At 42.4% G+C, this 21,795-nt stretch overlaps 1 protein-coding gene and 1 long non-coding RNA gene across 2 annotated transcripts in view; one reads left to right on the top strand and one right to left on the bottom strand.

Annotated features, from left to right (window-relative positions):
- celf6 (CUGBP Elav-like family member 6) overlaps positions 1–21,795 on the bottom strand; it is a 152,007-nt gene that overhangs the window by 56,454 nt on the left and 73,758 nt on the right. The window contains exon 3 of the mRNA XM_067594659.1: positions 680–728. Within this exon, the coding sequence (XP_067450760.1) occupies positions 680–728 (49 nt within the window). The remainder of the gene's footprint in view (positions 1–679; positions 729–21,795) is intronic.
- The window catches only part of LOC137186056 (uncharacterized), a 99,568-nt gene that overhangs the window by 29,092 nt on the left and 48,681 nt on the right, over positions 1–21,795 (top strand). The window lies entirely within an intron of this gene.

The following is a 21,795-nucleotide window of genomic DNA, read 5'->3' as shown; positions in this document are numbered from 1 at the left end:
CTTTCAGAAGATTCAACAATCAGCTACATAATTCCAGTGTAATTGTGTCACAGTAGTATTAAGTTTTAAACTTTTAAGATAGGTAGGTAAAACAACCAATTAGTTGCGGTCATCCAGACAAAAACTGATGCTGTGTATACCACAAAGGAGCTCCAAACTCTGAAATAATATGTCCCACTTACTCTTACTGTCTTTTCTCTTCATTCAGTGATGAATGAATACATTCAGTCAAATCGGTAGTCTCTATGTGTAACTCTGAGCTGTTTTCTATTACTTTTTGTTTGTGGTTATCTGTGTGTGTATGTCTGGGGTGTATTCCACAGCCTCTTATCTGTAAGCAGGCTTGACTATGACTCTGTGGACACTGAGGGATGGAGATCCTCCACTCCCCATTCCTTTACATCCTCTCTCTATCTCTTTCTTTCTACCATGTCTCTCTGTCTTGTCTTTGAACCGCTCCCAGTGACTGTGAACCTGAGACAGCCCCTCTGCTGGCACAGATGGGAAGTCAATAGAAGCAAGTGACCTATATTACGGCTGGTCTACTAACTCCCAGTGTGTCTCAAGTGAGAGCGGAATATTAAGGATTGCATGTGTGCTGTTCCAGTGTATTTGTGTGTTTGCGTGTGTGTGTTTTTTAAGGGGGGTGTGCTGTGGAGACCAGGAGAAGGTTAATTACCTCCTCGTCCTTCGCTGTCGGCTGGCTTCACCTGGATGGGCCGGTTCATCTGGAGAGAGAGAGAGAGAGAGAAAGGAATAGAGAGAAAGAAGAGAAGGGAAATCCCAGGTTAGCATGCAGCTAGAGCAGGTAGTGCTACAATATATGGAGTGGGAAGAGAACAAGTGAAATGTGGCAGTGTTCCTGGCGTTAATATCCTGAGTTTGTCCTGCTCTGTGAGCTAAACACAAAAATCAAACAGTGACGATGCCGTAAAAGAGATAAATCTGTGCAGTGCTCCATGCCAGCGTGTTTAATTAATCCAGGGCACTGCCTCCAGAGATGCCTGAATTCCCCTCACAGTTCAGCAGAATTAGCAGTTTTCAATGACGGAGCCACACTGGGTGTCAGATGGCACTTGGAGATTAATGCCATTACATCAGCCACTCCCAGCCCCACAGGGAGAGGTCCTTTCTGGCTGGCCCTTGCTCTTCCTGTCCCCTCCTGGCTCCAGACTCCCAGTCACCAGCTATATCCTGCTCATCCCTGACCCTCAGCAATCCCTCTTTCGCTGCCTCCATCCGTTCCACCTCTCTCGCTTCTCTACCCAGAAGCCCTTTTGCAACTCACGGCCAATATGCCACTGGTATGGTCAGCCAACCCCACCCTGCCCCAGCCTCCTCATCCCGGAGGCTATTGAGAGCCACCGAACAGCGTAGCTGTGAAACAGCTTGTGAAAGGTTAACAGTAGGGAATCGATAAACAGCCTTTGAAGATCCATTTCATAGTGAGGTGAAAGCAAAACGTCGCCAAGCTAACATAAAAAAAAAAAAAAAAAACCTTTTAAAAACTGCCTGCCGTGAATAAAAACTCCCCTGGTTCTTTTTGCTCCCCTGTCTATGGTTTTGTTTTTTTCTCACTCCCTGGAGTTTGAATATGAAAACACAAAATCACTCGATCTTGTGCCTTCTCTGAAGCAGGAATAATATTCCCTCTTTCCTCTGTGAAAGGGTGGGTGTTAAGAGCCACCCTTGAAGACCCTTGCTTATTGAAGCTACCCACACATGTCATATTTGGCATTGTGTTTTATTTTGGCATTGTGTTTTTCTGGCTTCAGTCAGCGGTGGGCCTACCGTTCTAACTAGGCCATGCGAACAACATGTGAATACCAGTGAATGGCACAAGGTACTGCCCACTCAGATCAGTCAGCTAGGGCAAAACAGTGGGTGTTGGGCCCTCAGGCAATGCAGCACTTGACAGCAGTTGACATGAGCCCAGACCATGGCCAAATATAGACCTAAGACTGGTGGACATGTATAGACAAGTGTATACATGGTGACACCCTGGGGACGTAATGTACTCACCTAGCAATATGCTGTGACACTGGAATAAAGCTTAGAGGGATGACGGACACTTCACAAAGACAAGCACATGAAGCTGTATGCACACTCACAGATATAGATACAGGAGCTATCACACCCGTACAAATGCACCTGCACACAGATGCTAATATATCGCCACACAATTTTTAAATCTTTTTATGTAAAAACTAAAGACAAAGAGCTAAATATAAATCATACATTGTGTTTCTTGTTAGGCAAACAACATTGATATAGTCTTTCCAGACAATAAGCTAAAGAATTAAGTTGTCTCCAAACAGAACTATTTTGTTCACAGATATTCTCCTATATTGTAATTTCAATGCATATACTGAAATACAAAGGTCATACTGTATACTCCATTTCTGCAGCAGTCAGTCTCTGATGAGTTGAAGCATCACTGAGCTAGAGAATGACCTGTTGACTCACTGTTCTTCACTAAAAAATACATCCAACAGCATGTTTCTACAAGATTACTAGATCACATTTGAAACAAAAGCAGAGGTGACTTGTACTTCTTTGAAAAAAAATGAAGATAAAAGATAAAGAGAAAGTCACTAGTATTCTGATGGGGATTCATGAGGGGTTGGTATTCCAGATGTTTCCTCTACAGCTATTACTCTGTCAGAAGTTGGCTCACTGGGGCCCTGGGAGGATGGAGGATTGTTTTTTGTTTGTAGTGTGGGTCAAGAGCTGAAAGAGACTCTTATCATTATTATAACAATCCTTGTATGGTCTTAAACAGGCAGACAAGAACAGTTTCTTTTCTGCTGTTTTTGGCTGGATAACAGCCATCAATATTGCACTGAGTATGTTTACATGTGAGTCTTAGGTAAAGTACAGGTGGTGTGCAGCATTGATGTATCGGAGTGCGCAGTGGAGAGAATTTAGGTCAGTTGGAGCATTGTAAGCAGTAAGTGAAGGTGTGTTTTGTGTACATATTGTAAGTGTGTATGAGAGTGTGTCTTGACGACAGCTAAGGTTGGGGGCAGAATTTGTCTCACATAAGAGGTTTAGGGTAGCCTGAAGTCCCCAGATCCCTGCCCAGTGATCAGTCAGCTTCCAGGTCTTAAACGGCAACGATTGGTCAGGAGGCTTCATTAGTAGCCCCTGAGCCACTGCAGCAACAAGAGTCATTAGACAACCCAAAAGTACACTTGGGGTTGCTAGGCAACCGAGTGGAGGTGGCCGGCAGGGAGGCAAGGCAAGCTGGCCGTTGGTCTGCAGGCTGTTAGCCAACCAATTGGCACTCCTTTCTTTCTTCTTTTTTTCTTTACTTGGTCCAAGGAGGTCAAAGTAAGAGGGGAGGAAAAAAAGATTTCTCAACTCCCACCTTCCAGCATGTCCCACTTTCATGTCCCTTTTCAGTGACTGTGACAATGAGTTTTCAGAGCGAGTCTGCTGCAACTTCTGCTCCAGCTTCCTGCCAAATTATGAAGTTCATCTTGATGCCAAACTATGGAGCTGTGAGTAGCTGCACATGCATATGGCAGTAGTTGTCTACTTTTCTGAGCCACTTTATAGTGTCCTCTACATAAATTTTCTCGTGCAAACAGGGCATGTTTCTAGCACACAAGCTTACTCCACAGAAATCTTTAAGTTCACTTTACTTTTATCCTCTCTCTCTCTCTCCCTCTCCCTCTCTCTCTCTCTCTCTCTCTCTCTCTCTCTCTCTTTCTCACACACACTGTTATACACACACACATACACACAAGGCACAAAAAGTCTTGGGGCTCAGTAACAGCAGGTGGCTTAGGTGACATTTTAATCCCTTATTACTGAGTGCAGGATTAGCCAACAGATCAAGGCAGAGTTAATTATATGAATTCATCAGAGGCTGGGCGAAGAGGCAGCCTGCTTTCCCCTTGGGCCAGGACCCACCCCCACCCCACCACCCACCCTTTGCGCACACACATACACACACTGAAGAAGAGGACAAGTGACATTCTGTCTGTCTGAGAAGCTAGCTAGTTCGTATTAGCATTGCAGCAGCAGAAAGCTAAGATAACACATACAGTGGAGCCTCCAGAGATGCTGTAAGACAAATGACATCTACCACCTTCCCGTTGGGCCTTGCAAAATGAACTGCATAGACATTGGAGAGGAAGACTACAGACTTTTTCATCCAACAGACGTGTAGCTGCCGAGGCTGAAAGGAGTTCAACAGCCCCCCGTCTTCCTTTATCTTTGTCTCTCTCTGCCCCTTTGGCCTCCAAAACCAATATGCTTCCCACCACAGCCCCTTAATGGGTTGATCAATGCTGACAAATAGGCAGCTCATGCTGTCTTGCCTGGGAACTCACAGCTCGGTGCCTGTGTGCTGCTGCACTTGGAGAGGCCATCTCTCTTTCTCCTCGTCTCTCCCTTTTTCTGTCTTTCTCTTTCTTTCACTTGCTTTTTTTCTCCTCTCCATATTTCCCCCCTCCTTCATGCTCTATTTCCTTCATGTCTATACATTCATTTTTTTCATTTTCTCTTTTTCTTCTTTATCTCCAGGGGCAAATCTATATTTTTCATTCTGTTATGATGAATAAAAGTCAGCTGAAGTAGCGGAGGGGTGGAAACCCAACAGTGTGGAAGAGAGCAACTTGCTTACATTTTCCAGTAAAAGACTGTGTAAGTTTCAGAGTGTATGCCTGTGTGTGTGTGTGGATGTGGATGTGTGTGTGTGTGTGTGTGTACAGTATGTGTTTGTGTGTGCATGCATTTGAGTCCATCTGTCTTTGGCTAGTGTGTCTGATTGATAACAGTGCAGTGGAGAGGAAGAGCGACAAGGACAGCACTGGCCTTTGACCGTGCTTTGTGAATACCACTGCTCACAAAGCAAGCAAGGAGAAATGCTATCTACCAGACACAATTCAATTCAAGTGTCCTTATTGCATACAGTACAAGCAAGCATATTAATACAAACTATACAATCATAATAAACATAAATAAACAAAATAAACAATAACAATTAAAAAAAGCATGGAGAACAAGATGAGCCTTGGAAGGTAAGTAAGAGTAACATGAGATAAATACAACAAATTAATTATTAATTGATAAATATTAATTATTAGCCATGTGGAAAAGGGGTCTCAGAGCTGTGGAGCTCATGGCAGTCTGTTACATATCTTGCCACCAGTCTACAGCAGTCCTAGTTCTCTCCCAATAGGACTGGAAGTCTCTCCGAGTCGATAGAGGAGTTCTGGGAATATTTTTATTATTTTTGCAAAATATTGGTCTCTATGACTTTGATATTGGTTACAGTGAGTAAGGAAGTGCAACTCAGTCTCTACTGTTCCCTGCTTACAGTAAGAACACAACCTCTCCTCTCTGGGCTGCCAGGTCTGTCTGTATAGGCCTACTTCCACTGCCAGGTTGTGCTCACTCAGTCTGTACTTAGTGTTTTGTATCAGACACTGTGGTCAAGTAGGTTGCCACAGTGTAGTCTGTTTGAGGCTACGTATCGTTTCCATTTTGTTCTGGGATTTAGTTTGTTCTGTCCAGTAATCTCTGCATTTTTCTTTTTCTTTCATCATAATTTGGTTTGGTTTAATTTTCTGAGTGCATGAGTCCTGATGCTGCAGTGGTTGTGGTGTAAAGACCTTGAGTGGTTGACGGTTCGGCCAGCCTCAGGACAAGTAGACAGGGGGGCAGCATAGGGCTTTGTAGGAAAAGGAGAGTGGGTCACTTGTTTTAATATGATTCCAGAAATTTTGGACTCGTTTTTGAAAAACTAAATGCAGAAATACTCTTCCTCTACTGTTGAGCCCCTTTAACTTAGGCAGCTTCCTTGCTTTACAGATATCTAGCAAGAAGATTAACTTTGTAGTGATCCAAAGATGAAATGGACAGAATAAATTACACTTGTGAGAAAGTCCTGATCTGCAAATTGAAATGCACTCAGTTTTTCTAACTCCATGTTCATTATTACCTTCTATTTAATCTACTAAACACGTCTGGAACAGCATGCATGTATTACTGCAACTAACCATCACACTATAGGATTAGTAAGTACTTCAGATTTTTTGGGACATGCTATTCTGCCATGATTCTTTAACATATATGCTGTAGCCATTGGCGCTCTACAAAGAACTACCTGCTGGAGACGCAGATAATTCGGAAGTCTTCTCAGTAAATTTTTTTGTAAAGTGAGCACTGGGCTAACACACAAAACATCCTTCAAGTGCTGCTGATGCAATAAATGTCAAGTCACTCAGAAAAAGACTGAGCTAAATGCAATATAAAGGAATGAAATATATTTCCAAAGGATGGTTTAACACGGTTGTAATAAAAATGAGTTTTGCCATGTTGGGCCCTATTTTAACTGCGCATTTACAACAATCACTGCTTCATATGTGCATGATGCACAATGAAGGCGTATCTGAGTGCAGCTGCTATTTTTTGTTCTTCACTGAGCATCCACGCTCGCCGTGTTAGGCGAAGTGGGATATTAATGGGAGGGTATGGTGATGAATCATTATCTTCCCAGCCAGTCACATTGCTCATCTCATAACTTTTAAACAGCTCTGCAAATCACAGTGGCACATGACGAATATGCCTCACCAAATGGAGAGAAGAGTCTAGACCAGCTTTTCTAAGTAGAAAAATAGTCTTCCCCAGGAGGTGCAGAGTGGCAAAGACACAGATACACAGTACATTTCCACAAATATGATGCCAAAGGCAGATGATGAGCCTCTATAAGATTAATTTGTGTTAATAGAGATATTGAACGTCTGGTCACTAATTTCTTTAATCTGTAATAAAGTGTGGTTTCATTGTGAAAGGGACACTGATCCCTTTTATAACAATTAAGTTACATTTCCAAACAAATATGCAGTTTTAACTGTTCTGAAAATTAGTCCAAAAGTAAAAATTTAAACTTAGGCATTTAATAAAGTTAGACTGATTTAGGTGCATCTACAGGCAACAACAAAACCATTACTGCCAAAACTGTGATTGAGCATTACTCTGTTTGAGCCCTGCATAAACTGACTATTTGTAATATCATCCAGTTTACGTCACTTTCCCTAGAGAATTGTGTAAGTGGTTTTTTTTATTTTGTTTTTTTAACAAATAACAAAATTTAAATAAAACTATTTCACCCCTGATTCTGCTTTACTACATCATTTTGTTCATATCAACTGTAACTCTGTTGCAATTTGGAATTAATAAAAGTTGAAATCATAGCTGCTTTTGCACAACCAGCTCTCACCCCATTGTAACCCTGTGATTTAAAAGAGAAGAAGAGAAGTCATGGAAATCTGGCCATAAGGGATTTCTGGAATGAGAACTGTGAACTTTTAACAGCTGTCAGATTTTTCATAAAACTAAACAAACTGAGCACATTTATCCAAAAGCTATGATGTAGAATTCACAGTGAAATGTTACAGACAACTGGGAAAGAAATACTGATGTAGACCATCTTCACTGTGAAATGTTACAAATACCCCAAAAACACTATTATTTTCTCTTTGTTGTTTTTTTAATCTCAGTTTGTTTCATTTTATCTCACATATCAGATACAGTTAGTTCTCAAGTCACCAGGTACCGTTCTCTCGATAAGCCATCCATTGTTTGATGTCTCTCATTATCATTCAGCAGTTTAGCTGTCAGTGAATTCATTGGAGCTGTTGATGCCATTTATAGCCTTTTAAGCCTAATTAAAGATGTTTAATGCAGACTGGCTTTTCTTAAAGAGCCAACAAACCAAGGAAATATATACAGACACTAAGACCCATTGTGAAGCCACTGTAACTGCCCTGATCTGTCATTATTATCAGTGTCTGGTTTGTGGAATTAAGGGTATTCTGCCGTTTCATTGAAGTAAGCTGACATTTTTTACAATTAATTTGAAGAGTTATAGTAAGCTTGTAATTGGCTTTACTGTGTTTTTGTTTATTTGTTTGCTTGTTTTTGATATTTCATTTTTTTAAAAACCATCTCCAACCCGTATGGTACCAAAAAAAAGGAAACTAGTAAATGAAAACAACAAACAAAATTCCTTGATAGAATGACACTTGTCCAAATTGAGTTCATACAGTACATTCAGGTAATGCTTTCTTTTTTTTCCCCCACCTTGAATAAAAAGTACACTGCATTTTGAAATACAATTATCTCACTGTAGACCTATCTCACTGGCAAGTGAGCTCCCAGATCTTGTACAGCCTGTACTGTACCAGCCCAAATTACTGCCTCCATCACTCATCACTCACATGTCAGGACATCCTGCCCCTCATTTCTGTGTGGAAGAGAAACAGGGCCAGCACAGCGGGAATGAGTCTCTCTCTCAAATTGGTGTGCGAGTTCACAGCGGCGCTCCCTGTGAGGCCAGCAAGTCAGGAGAGGTTGGGCCTGCGGTGTGTGTTGGATGAGATGGGTTAGAACTGGAGTGATCACACACTCCCTGTCTCCCTCAAAAACACATGAAGGAGGGCTGTGTCTGCCTCACTATGAAGAAGAGGGAGAAGGGGCGCTGACAGCTCAGCAGAGGGTGGCTGGCGGTGAAAATGCGGCCTATTTTTAGCTCCGAGCCCAAGCTCCTATTTAAAGATGAGGTACTGGGGGTCGGTTTGGCAAGGGGAGGGGGCAGCAACAGCAAAAAAAAAAAAGGTGTTCCTATTCAGCTAACACACTATTCCCTGGTGTGATGCTGCAGCGTCATAGGGGAGCATCTCTGTGTTTGTGTTTTGTCTCTGTAATCTCTGTCCCGTTCTCCATAATTACCTGGCAATTGATTCCTCTCCGGAGCAGGGTTTTGACTTTTAATTTATCTCTATGAATCCGGTATTGGCTCCTTAGTCCTCTGAGAGGTCTAGCTGAACATCTGAACCAATCTATACCGCCCCGCCTTGCTTGGCCCGGTCCAACCCAATCTACTTTAGGGGACTGTAGCCCAGCCTGCATTCATAATACTCTGATTCTCCCTTTCTACTTTTAATTTTTACTCCACCGGTGCCCAGCAGGCCTCATCTAGAGGTGGGACAGAGGCAGACAGAGACAGAAAGTGGATGAGAAATCGAGCCATCATGTTATCCTCTGCTCCATAAAGCCTCTGTTCTTCCTCTGACTGTAGATGGATTGCTGTGTAGATCACCGCAACCAATGGCCAGCGCACTATATTACATTTATTGCCCCCTTTTTTTCCTCCCTATCTCCCTCCCTCGTCTTCCCATGAATATGGGGGGGATGGAAAGAAGGACAGGGGTAGTCAGGGTAGAGGTGCATCAGGGGGAAGGGGGGGGGATGACGATTCGACACAGTGAGACAAGACTAACAAATTAGTCAAAGTGACAGGGAGTTTTATGAGGTCTGCTCTTGTGAGGCGACTGCTGCTCTCTCCTCTCTCTCTCCCTGTCTCTCTCTCACTCGTTCTCTGGGCTGCAGGGACACCTCAGCGGGGCCGCGTGTGTGTGTGTGTGTGGTACGTATTTGTGCGTAGGAAAAGGAGAAGAGCAGTGAAGGAAGTGTAGGAGAAAGGAGCAGTGAGAAGGTGTGAGGCAGGTGGAGGGGTAGATAAGGAAAGGAAGGAGAAATAATGAATACAAGAAGCTCAAGGATTAGGAAACAAGAAGGCAGAAGTTCAGCTTTGCAGTAGGTTCTGCTTGCCATGATGTAACAGCCACATTTATGCATAGGGTTGTGTTCTGTCTTAATATATTGAAGTGGGATGAGAAGTAAATTAGTTGTTCTAAATGGTAAGTACTTAACTTGGACCACTGTGAAGTAATATTTAAAATTACATGCACATAAACTGTTTAATCTATAGAGAGATTCTGTGCAGCCTCTAGTGCTCAGGGAAAATATGAGATCTGTGCAAAAACAAAACAATCCAAGTTGATAATAGTGTACACACAGTGCTGCCAATGCAAACATTCAAAACACAGGAGGTTATATGCACAGACGCAAGCCCTGCACACAAACAAAAAGCCGAAGCAACAATAACCTGGTACCTCCCCAGGAGCATCTATCACTCTGCAAGGCCACAGTACAAATGTTTTTGAGCTGGGCCGGGAAAACAGCTAAAGTGGCTCACAGTATAAAGAGGAGTGGGAGAATAATAATAAGTGGAAGGTAATGACACACCATGCATCTGTCAGATTTATGAGTGTATATCCTGCTCTGCTCCTCTCATATACCTGGCGGCTGGGTCTGTGCTCCAGCCCGTGCACACCACAATGCTGATGAGAGGAGTCAGCGGTGAGCAATCACAGAGCACAGAGCGAAGGGGGGAATGGAGCTGGACTCACTCTGCTACGGGCAATGACAACATCCAACAATCGAGCACTAAAGGCCCAGAGCACACACACTAACGCACACATCGAAATGGCCTGCACAAAATCAGAGGGAGGCCAACTGGCAGCCAGTGGTGTGTCTTCAACTATACAGAAATATACTCACAGACTCGTCATAGTGATGTAAAGTAGTATCTGATATATTAGACAAATTATGCACCCAAAAACGAATGGCTGATGGTAATGACAGCAGGATCACACACACACAGTTTTAGAATCATATGATGGTGCATACATTCAATCAATATAAAAATAACTAAGCACATTTACTCAGTACTGTACTTAAGTACAATTTTGAGGTATTTTAACTTTACTTGAGTATTTCCATTTTATGTTACTTTATACTTCCACTCCACTACATTCCAGAGGGAAATATTGTACTTTCTATTCCATTACATTTGACAGATTTAGTTACTTTTAAGATGAAAATTTGACACAGTGGATAATATAACAAGCTTTTAAAATACAACACATTGTTAAAGAGGAAACCAGTGGTTTCTAACCTTTTTGGCTTTTGACATCTTACAAATTTGTGTATCAGAACTTTTTTTTTCTTCTTTCCTCTTCCATTAATCATCTCACAACCCCTCAGATTTATCTGCTGACCCTTTGGAGTAGCCTGACCCCTAGGTTGGGAACCACTGAACTAAACAAGGTAACTGTATATAAAGTAGTTCAAACTAGCTCCACTTCCAGCAGCTACAACAGTAACATGCTGCTACACACTGATGCTTCAGTAATAATAATCTAATGATGTCATATATAATAATATATCAGTCAGAGGGACGAAATGATGAATACTTTTACTTTAATACTTGAAGTACATTTTGCTGTTAATACTTATGTTCTTTTACTTAAATAGCATGTTTCATGCAGGACCTTTACTTGTAATGAGTATTTTTACATTGCTGTATTGGTACTTTTACTTAAGTAAAGGATCTGAATACTTCTTCCTGCACTGGCGAGTTCAATAGACAACCTGTACCTCTCATCACCTCTGTGAGATCTGAATAAAATTCCCAGTAACATCAAAGCAAGAACTGACTTATAGCAAATGCACAAGCTCGAGACATGCATCAGACACACAATTTTTCATGTGTTTACCTGAGAGAGGATGTCACTACATAGACAGCTCTCTTCTGTGCAGCAAGTGCATTTGCAAATTGCGTTGAGATAGCCAGAACGGGGTGGTATTCCAAGTAAAGCAAGATAACAGGTACCATAATTAAACGTTATTAATATTTTAAAAATTCCATCATCGACCCTAACACCTGAAAAATATGCACATACTTTTGTTCAAGACCTTATTTAACTTGTGTGTGAAAATAGTCAGTTTTTTTCTTTTGGTGAATGTCAGTGGTAACGGTGTGATACATTGAGCCTAACAATAAAATATGTATCTATTGTTCTCTATTTTATTAAGGCATTTGTCTTCTCTTGTTTTTGTTGGAAAATGAACAGATAAGTTTTCAAAGATAATAGAGTTTTGTTTTCTTGGGTTGTGTTTACAGTGAGATAAAATATGAACGCACTATTTTTTTTCTCTTTGCAGTTAAAATGCAAACCAAAAAAAACTATCAAAGAATGTACTGTGTGTAGCAACATCCTCTAACATGTTAAAATATTAACATTTTTAGCATTCAGGTATTGATTCTATGAGGTTTAAGATTACTCTCACATAGGCTGTTGATATAATGAGCTACAGTACATACACAACATTACAATACACACAAAGGCACAACAGATTCATAAAGCTGCCCAAATACTCACTCACAGGCTGCTGATAGTAATGGAAGGCAAGAACATGAAGATGCTCATCAAACAGACACTATCATAGTTAAACGGCCTCATAAATACACACAGCAGAACAAACACAGAAATAAAATAAAGATAATAGTAATGGAACAGAAGATGTATTGTTGTATTGAACAGTAGAGGACTGTTATTACACACAAAAATGCAGACGTGGATATCCAAGCACACAAAGACATGCACATTAATGCACACTTGGGAACAAATGCATACATTCTTGCACATACACACACACACACACATATATGCCGGCAGACTCTTGCAGAGATGCCTTTAGACACATACCAGCACACACACACACACAAGCATACAGCCTTGCAAGTGTGTTTCAAGACGCCGTTAGCACAGAAGGCTGTTTGTGAAAATGATCACATCAATCGAAGTGATAGATAAAAGACTGGGAGCAATTGATAAAGTGCCACAAGTATTTGGAAGATGAATGGCTGAATTTGCTTTTGAAATTGGACTGGATCTCAGTGCAATGGAACAGAACTCATCATCATCAATGAGCCTGCCGTTAGATTGCTTTCTGTCACAACCCAATATCAGCCCGGACAATTGGATCCATCTGCCAAATGGGATCAAATAGACCTACTCACACAACATCAGAGGTGATGTATAGTGACCGTGTGTAGAACATATTACATTGCAAATGCACAATACATCATTGTGTACGCTGTTGTGTGTGTTTGGGCGTAATGTTTGACACCACGGTGTATGAGTATGCTCAATAGAAATTATTTGAGATACATTAAGGGAACACGAGTAGGACATGGAGGGAAATGACAGCACTAGCAATGCAAGGAGGGAAAAAAAACAATGCTTAAATGCCACAAATGAACCCATCAATTCATATAATGTGTGTGAGATGATTGTAAAGACAAGGTATAGCGTGAATAGCTTGATAGATGTGCAGTTTAAGGTGGGCTTTAACAGTATCATCTCCTCACATCTTCCAACAACAACACCCTGGTTCCAGGATATTTTTCTTTTATTATTATTATTTAAAAGAATATTTGCAAAGTTGCAACTCATAAAACTTGCACTATCGTATCACATAATTTATTTAAGCCTATAAATCCTTTGGCTTTTGCAGTTATACGCCTCATAATGATGCATTGGTTAACACGGCCTGAATATTTGAGCCACATAAAAATGGTAATAGATTAAACCAGGGGAGTGTGTAGAGCTGCAGTGTGTCTGTGTGAGTGTGTGTGTGAGTGTGTGTGTGACTGTGTGCGTGTGTGTGAGCTTAGCTATCAGTAAAGTATTACTGCAGCTTACATAGGCCTTAGCATACAGAAGGGAGCATCAGCATACACTGCATCTTCCCCGCATACACATGCACAAAGCAACAGAAGAGGGACAAACGCAGCAGGGGGTTGGAGCGAAACACACTAAGTAATGTATTGTGCTGGGAGGGAGGTGACAGGGGTCTGACGATACAGAGGAAGCGTGTAAATGGGCCGCTATTAAGGGAGAGGAAGGCAGAATGATTGTTTATGGCCACAGATTTGCCCAGAGAAAACATCTTTTGCACCTAAAATTATTTACCTTTCCTGTCATCAGTGTCTGGAGTATCTAAGGCATCCACTATATCTAATTCACATGCACTATAAATCACACACACATCTGCTTCAACCTGTAAATCTGTCGGTGAGGATGACACTGTAGTTTTATCTTTATATGCTGTGTTTTTTCAAAATGTTTGTTATTTGCTGTGGCAGACTTCGCTAGTGATCTTTATTCATATACTGCATGTGTTTCTGCTCCATAATTACATAATTACAAAGAAAGACTATTCTACTCTGTATTGTATTTTGTTCTGTTGTGTTCTTGTCTGGTTTGGGGTAACTCAGGTAAAGGCTGACTATCTCTTGTCTAAAGCAGTGACAGGCAAAACTTAACTGAAATATAATTATTAAACTTTTCCAAACACAGATACACACACAAACAGGCACGTACACTGTATCTTTTCCTACCCACATTTGCAATAAAACAAGACTTTTTTTCAGTTTGTCTGTTAGTGAGTATGTGTACATTGTTTCCTGATATACCCTTCACCATCACATCCTGTCTTTTTTTTTTAGCTCCCATAGTCTCTGTCAACCTCAAGTGCACAAAAATGTTCCTACACACAGACATGTATTCATGCATGCGTGCACGCACTTGCCGCCCCACACACATACACACATTGTTCCTGTGCGGTCAGTGTCTGGGGAAGCTCTGCAGGGACCTGTGCTGTCAGAGAGCAGACCACAGAGTGTCCCTGGTCCCTGCTCCACCTGTTGTGACAGCTAATTAGGCCTGGCCACAAAGGCTGGCCTGTCTGGGTGCTGGAGTGGGTGTCATGGCATGGCATGGCAGGGCATGGCATGAGATGGCATTGGGGATAGTGTGGCCAGCTGATAAGGTGCCCTGCCATGTTGTCCGGGGACACACTTAACCCGGGAACACCCACCACCACAGCGGTGTGTTCTTGTCTTCGTTAGGCTCCCCTTCAGTCATTAATTACGCTCACGCACTTCTATTAGTCCTCCATTTAGGCTAATCAACAAGCAGGGCCCTCCGCTGACATCATTAGCTCTCATAACAAGCAGCGGCATTTGGGGAGGGGTCCTTCAGAGCCGTTTGTGAACATTAACCCTTCCTCGGCAGTAATGAGCCATTGTTATCTTGTGGTGCACCTCAGGGCCTTTTGTCCTGCTCCCGTTGTCCAACACCCCCCAGCCTGTTCTTCTTGCACCGCAGTCATCAGAAGACAGCAACAGCTAGCACCAAAGCTGTGGTTGCTCCAGGCAGACAAGGAAGCTTAAATAGCATGGCAGGAAGTTAACACTGCGAGGGGGGCAATGTATTTTTGGGAGGGTTGGGGATCAAAGGCGCTGAGGAAATGGGATGAGACAGGGCAGCCTAAGCCCTTTGGGTGTGTGTGTTTCTTTGAGTGTGTGTGACTCGTATTAGATATGAGGAAGGGAAGGAAACACAATTGGAGATGGTGACAGGGAGCTCAGCCGTTTGCCTGGACCAGCAGGGAGCATGGGAAGGGAGAGCGGCCCCCCGAGCGACTGCACAACCTCCTGGGGTTTGAGCTGCTGTTTGGACGTTAAATTAAAAACACAAACACCCACACACACGCACATGCACACACATGCACACATAAATACACAGACTGAGCTAAAATATGCCAGTTGTCCTCATGGAATAAACACGCCTAACTTAAAAGTGTAAGTTATCACTTTTTGATAGTCACACTCACACCCACACGTGCATGCACATCCAAACACACACACCTAGTCCTAACTTTCATGCCCCTGCACACAGTTCCACTTACATATTTCATAAATGTAAGGCTTGTGTTAAGAAGCAGGAGTCACACATGCTTCATCACAGCTGTGTAGGAGGCTACTGTTAACTCTCCATGTTGTGCCACCTATCACATAGATTGACCCCTGAACACACATCTAACTCATGTTCTCTAACATGTGTATGCGTTTTCGTGTGTAATTCATACCACCTCCCACACAGACGCATGTGTTTACCATCATATGACTTCTGCTTCCTACTGTAAGAGTCACATGAGTGCATTTGTTTGTCTGTGTGGACACTTACTGTCGATGTGTTCATGACTCTTGATTTTTTTGATGCTGAACTGTCCATATGATAGGCAGCACAAATTCACTTCCATACACACATATACACACACCAAACACACATAAACTCTACCTTGTTCGCTGTAACTTGCTTGTAAGTCCCAGACACACTGCTGTTCTGTGTAGTGATTTTTGCATATAAAAGTTGCTGTAGACATCAATTTCAAGAAAATCTGCTATAAATTTCCATCACACACATTCAAAACCACAGACAGCTGTATCAAGATATTTCCATATAAACCATATAAAAAATAAACCACCAGCCAGGCAGTACCAGCTCAAGACACTAATGCACATGCATTATGGGCACGGAAGCAAGACAAGCTTTTTCGGTGTACTGCATGTGCTGGCTGAGCAGCCTTCATTGGAATGAATGGGGCACCATGTTTGAATACCTCATCCATTGTTTAATACATCCATGGTAACTAATCACCTGTGGAGTATAGCTGGGAGCAAAGAACTTAGCAATCGTAGCCAGCTTTACGGACCAAAGAACACCCTCAATAATTTACCAGATGAGAATCGTGGACCGTGCTGAAAATAAGCAGAATGGGCGGGAAAAGTACAACAAAGTCAGAGAAACCTTCATTAGGCTCATGTGCGCAGCTTCAAGTTGACTCCGAAGGCACAATCCTAGCCAATTACTGCATTCCAAAACTTGTGCTCAGGGCAATGGGTAGCCCTCTCTGTTCTTTACTTATTAATCCCTGCCAGGCCTGCTGCATGGTGTCCTGATTGACTGTTCATAGTGAAAAATTCATGTCATCTCATTCTCTTCCCCTGTCTCGCTCACCTTCCTTGTAACCATTGCTGACCAGTAACTGAATTTTCCTGTCTTCTAAGCAGTAATTTAGAGGGATATGCATGCACTGCTGCTCTCTGTGGTCTTTTGAGGCTGAACTGTGTGAAACAAGGCTTTAAAGTTGTCACTGAATAATGTAGCCGTGTTAGTGAATGCTGTGTGACCCATAAGCTGGGGTGCGACTTTGAAGAGCAAGACATTTTAAAGACAGCTAATGGTAAAAGCAGAACTTTTCCTCCAGAAGATTATCGGAGTAAACACACAAACTGCAAAGCAATTTTCAGGAAAAGAAACTGTAGTGCGCTGTGCACATTACCGAAGTATGTTAGCTTACCTATGTTTGTTTGTTTGTATTTTGAATCATTTGTTGGCTCATTTTGCTCATTTGCAAACGCACAACAAACAAGCATATGCACACATTCAGTCATGCATGCACACATGTAATTTGTGTCAAGAGAGGTTTGGTATGAAAAGGGTTAACACACTATTTTCTAGCTCTTATCGGTGCTTGAAAAAGGATAAGGAGAGGAAAAGTGAACGATAGAGGGAGGGGGGAGCGAGAAAATGCCATTTGGGGGGAGAGCCAAGTGGGTCTGCTAAACGAGTGGATTCTTATGCAAATACATGCTAATTTATGCGCACAAGGCAGTGGCAGCGCCGGAGGCTGCTTTGATTGGCAGTTGCAGGTCTGTGTGTGCTGAGGAGGGACGCTTGGCTCTGGGTGCTTCTGTAAAGTTGGGCATGGCTGCCTCTCCATGTTCTACATGCTCTGGATCCACCGACTGCACACGTCTGTAGCCTAGCCTCTCCACCGGACTAGTCCCAGCAACCAGCAGGGCTCCTATCCAAAAAACTCTCCACACACCAAGAGCTCAGCTCAGCCAGCTCCAATTCCTCCATGGCTGGAAGCAGCCAGGGCATCATTATAAAATCAATGCCCCAGCTTCATCTTGCCTGGCTGTGTGTGTGTGTGAGCAGGAGGGGCAGCGTTCTGGGCTTGTTTGTGTTGATTCTAGGGGGTGTTTCTGAGTGGCAGAACAGCAGAAGCGCCGATGCAATGCTCTCCACGCTCACTAATGGGCTGACAGAGAGGCTCTAGGTCAGGGCCTCCCATTACTTCAGGAGGGAAACTGGCTAAATGAATAGGAACCTGCACCTAGCTACCACCCAGAGGAAATGTAAATGCCATTTGTTTCTGTGGCAAGGTGTTGTCATGCAGAGCAGTGGTACATCTTGATAATGTAAACATAAATTCCTGAATACGGTGATGCCAGAGTAATTGGGTAGCTGCTATTTATCATTTTTTTGGCAGTTTTTTTTTTTTTTTTGGTGTATTTGCAAGGCAGGAGGAAAAAAAAAACAAATTTAGCCGGGCAAGGATGAAGCCATTACTCTGTCTATTACTCATTCACACAGGCCCCCAGGCCAATAGAAAAACACTTGGAAATCACCAACATAAAATAGAATACGTTCCCTAAAAATATAGTGCATTTTACACTACCTCATAAATATACTCTGTTGTGATGAGGTTTCTTGGAATGAAACAATGGAGGCATTTTTTCCACTATTCCTCCACAATAATATATATGTACGGTAGTACTCATGCATATATGTTACACACATTCTAACGTGCAACCATGCTTGTCCTGCACACATACACACACACCACATGTTTGTGTACCCACATGACCCACAATTCCTGCCTTTCCCCCCCAGCTTTTCACATGTGCCAAAGCAGAATGGGTATATTTAAGGTCTGCAATTATACCCTCTGCAGAGTGTAGGCAGCGAAATTACTCAGTTGGCACCCCCAGCACCCCAATTCCACACTACCCGCGCACCCTATCTCTATGGGAAATAAAGCAAAACCATTTAGACAGATCTGGAACAAACACATCCAAACCTTTTGTTTGTCACACCTGGGGACCACAAATGGATTCTCATCATACAGTAGATTGAAAATGTATGCTTATTTACACCAGTATCCCTCTCTTTCCAAATATTACCACCATTCTGCCAGCCATGAAGTGTATCTGCCCGTGTTGTCCTCACTCAACTAATCTCCCCTCTCCAGCTTCTGATGACACCAGAGACACGATGTGATGTTCCCTCATCACCCGTCAGACGTCGCCCAGCATTGGCTTTTTGAAATAGCACATGCGCCATATGCATAGTTCACCCCCCCCCCCCCCCCCATCACTGTTGAAGCAATGAATAATACATCTTTTATTATATTATTGCAAGAGATTTGTAACACTTGAAACAGAATGCAATATGCAGTTTATCTCCGTGCATGGAGAACACAAGGTGCTTCCGTAGTGTCTGTCTGTGTCACCAGGCAGGAGGGGAAGAAAAGAGGAGAACAGAGGAAACAAGCTCGTGTGACTCCTGACAGTCCATCAGCTTCCCGGGGCAATTATTCTCCTGGCTGAGGGGTTGGATGCTGAAGCTGGTGACAGCCTCCGTGCGTGTCTACACACTTAAACAAAGGATGTGTCATTCCTAACACGTCTATGTGCTTTGTGTTACTTTTCAACGCAGCATATGTTAATAGCATCTCATGTTGGCAGAGCATATGTTGGTATTAATGTCAGTGACCAAAAACCTTGTAAGCTATTATAAAAATACAGCTGCACAGCTATCTTGTCTGTGCTCACACACAACAAAACCTCAGAGTAATATGGCAGTGGCTGCTCTCTCTCTAACTTCATTATATATACGCACGAGATTTAATCATTGAAAAAGTTTATGCTCCATAGTTTTCCAGGCTTTTTGTTCAATTCACTAACCTTACAAGACCTGGAAATTATTACATTCATTTCCCTTATTCTGCGGACCTGTGTAGAAAATCTGGCGTTATTAAAATCCACCCTTAATCATCAAGCGCCTTTGTTTTGCTGTCGTAACCATGGTCCATTTTGAAATTTAATTTCCTGAAGTAGAGGGTCGAGAGCTGATGCCATTTTAAATGGAATAATTGAAGTGTTTTGTTTTGGTTTTTTTTCCCTTGCACGTGTGAGCAGCGGTGTTTGTCATCGGCCTGCCTTGTCCTCTCAGAGATGGAAGGGTGAAAGCACGCTGAAGGCCCGCAGAAAGCCCTCCAGCCTCTATCGTTTAATTTGACGAGGAGGTGTGAGGTGAGCTGGAAGAGGAAATACGTCTCGCTGTTGCTGTATACCACTTGAGAGCTCATTCACTGCCTGGGGCTATTGACCACACCATGTCAGGTTCTATGCTAGAAACGCGTCCCCACACAACACTTAAATTGCATTTGGACCTTGGCTAGGGTGAGCAAATGCCTGGCCAGAAATCAATGGGAGGATACAAGCCTCGGTGGACACAGGAAGGCATTTGCTTTCATTCAGGCTATTGATGAATGCCAGGTACATTTCATCAAACTACTGTAGTTCACTGAGTTTTTGTTGACTGTACACATGCAGAATTTAAGATAGGGGTGTTGCTTGAAAGACTGAGTTAGATACACTGTACTTCAGTGAAAAGTGTTGAGGGGAAAGGTGTTTCTCTACATCTATAGGAGCTGATAAGTCTACTCATATCTTGAGGAAGATGGGTTAAATGTTAAAAAAGAATAAGTAGATGGATAAATAAACATTGTATCCCAGCCTTGCTTCGCTGATCTGTGACTAACTGGATAGCCATTAAGGTTTAAAAATCCCAGAGTGTGAAACAGACTGGAACACATTGAGCTTCGGCTCAGCAGAATAGATTTTCATTTCCTTAATCAACTTCCTTATTCATCCTTTTTTTTTTTCCAAGGAATTAATATAGATCAGTGTTAATGGGAGCCAAATACGTGAGTGGCAGCATGCGGGGAGCAGGCTCAGTGGAGGAGAGCAGGCTTTTCTCCTTCACCAGGAGCAGCATCTGTTGCTCCCCTGCTCCAACGCTATTTACAGATAGCTGCCATTATTTACGCCTGATGAGATTCTATCCAATTTCCCAGTCCACACTGTTCACAGAGACACGGACAACACACGTGCTTAACAAGGAAGTATCACAGCGAGGCTTGTCAGTCGGCACATGCGGTTTCCGATTCAGCGCTGGCTGTAACAAATGTGAAAGCGAGTTGTTGCTATGAAACAAACACAAAAGAATTAATATTTATTCCCATGAAGGCAAATGGCAGTGCGTTTATAGTGAGATAAGTACAAACACACACCTGTGTGTTTTTACACTCACATATTCACATAATTATTAACATGCCATGTGGACTCACAACATATAAGCTAAATAGCCTTCAAAATCTAATATTAACCAATATCAGTTCATAATAATTTAACTATACCAAAAAGATACACCCTGAATATCCATTGCTTAGTCACCATTGGCAGTCAGGGGTGGCCGGCTAGCTGAAGGGCCCCAGTAAAGAGACAATATGTATACTGAGATAAGGATTACACAAAGCTCTTAGGATAAAATTCTCTCTTCACCATGTTACAGCCCCCCTCACAGAGCCACCAGAGCTACATATTATGTATACCTCTGCCTAAATACTGTGCCTAAACCTCAGATGAATCCTTGGAAAGTTTGATGTGCCAGCTCTCAGCTCTAGGCTAGGTGGGCGAGTGTTATTTTTCAAGTGAAATAATGCGCTGTGAATATTCTGCGCAAGTGACTTTTTTGTGGATTTTGGAAATAATATTCTCTCTCTGACTTCAGGGACTTCAGAGAAAGAGGATTTATTTATGTCTGTGAGTGTGTGAGTCTGTGAGTGTGTGTGTGCGTGCGTATGTGTCTATAACGGTGTGCAAAAAGACAGGAACCAAGAGAGAAATGACAAAACACGCTGCTGAGAGAGAGGAAGTGACAACGAAACAAAAGAACAAGAAAAGACCACGACAGAGAGGGAGAAAGTGACAAAGGCGACAGGAATAAAATGAGACGACGGAGGGAAAGAGAAATAAAAAAGAAAACGAGACATGTCGAAAGTAAAATAATAGAGGAAAAGAGGGGAAAAAGGAGTCCTAGTACCAGATAGAGAGAGTGAAACTTTAAGGGGGATTGGCTGTGGCAACAAAACGATCTCTATGATTGCAGTTCTCTTTCCAAATAATATATAGTGTTAGTTTTAGTCTGCTCCAAGCACCAGATGGATGGTTTACCACATAAGGACAATTCAGATGCCAGAAGAAGAAAAAAAGATATTAAATTGTCAACAGTAAAGAAGTAAGTTGACTTTTCAAATGCTCTTAAC

This window comes from Thunnus thynnus, chromosome 1 (assembly GCF_963924715.1).
Source record: "Thunnus thynnus chromosome 1, fThuThy2.1, whole genome shotgun sequence".
Taxonomy (NCBI): Eukaryota; Metazoa; Chordata; class Actinopteri; order Scombriformes; family Scombridae; genus Thunnus; species Thunnus thynnus.
The sequence above is the reverse complement of the archived record's forward strand: the minus strand, read 5'-3'. Positions and strand labels throughout refer to the sequence as shown.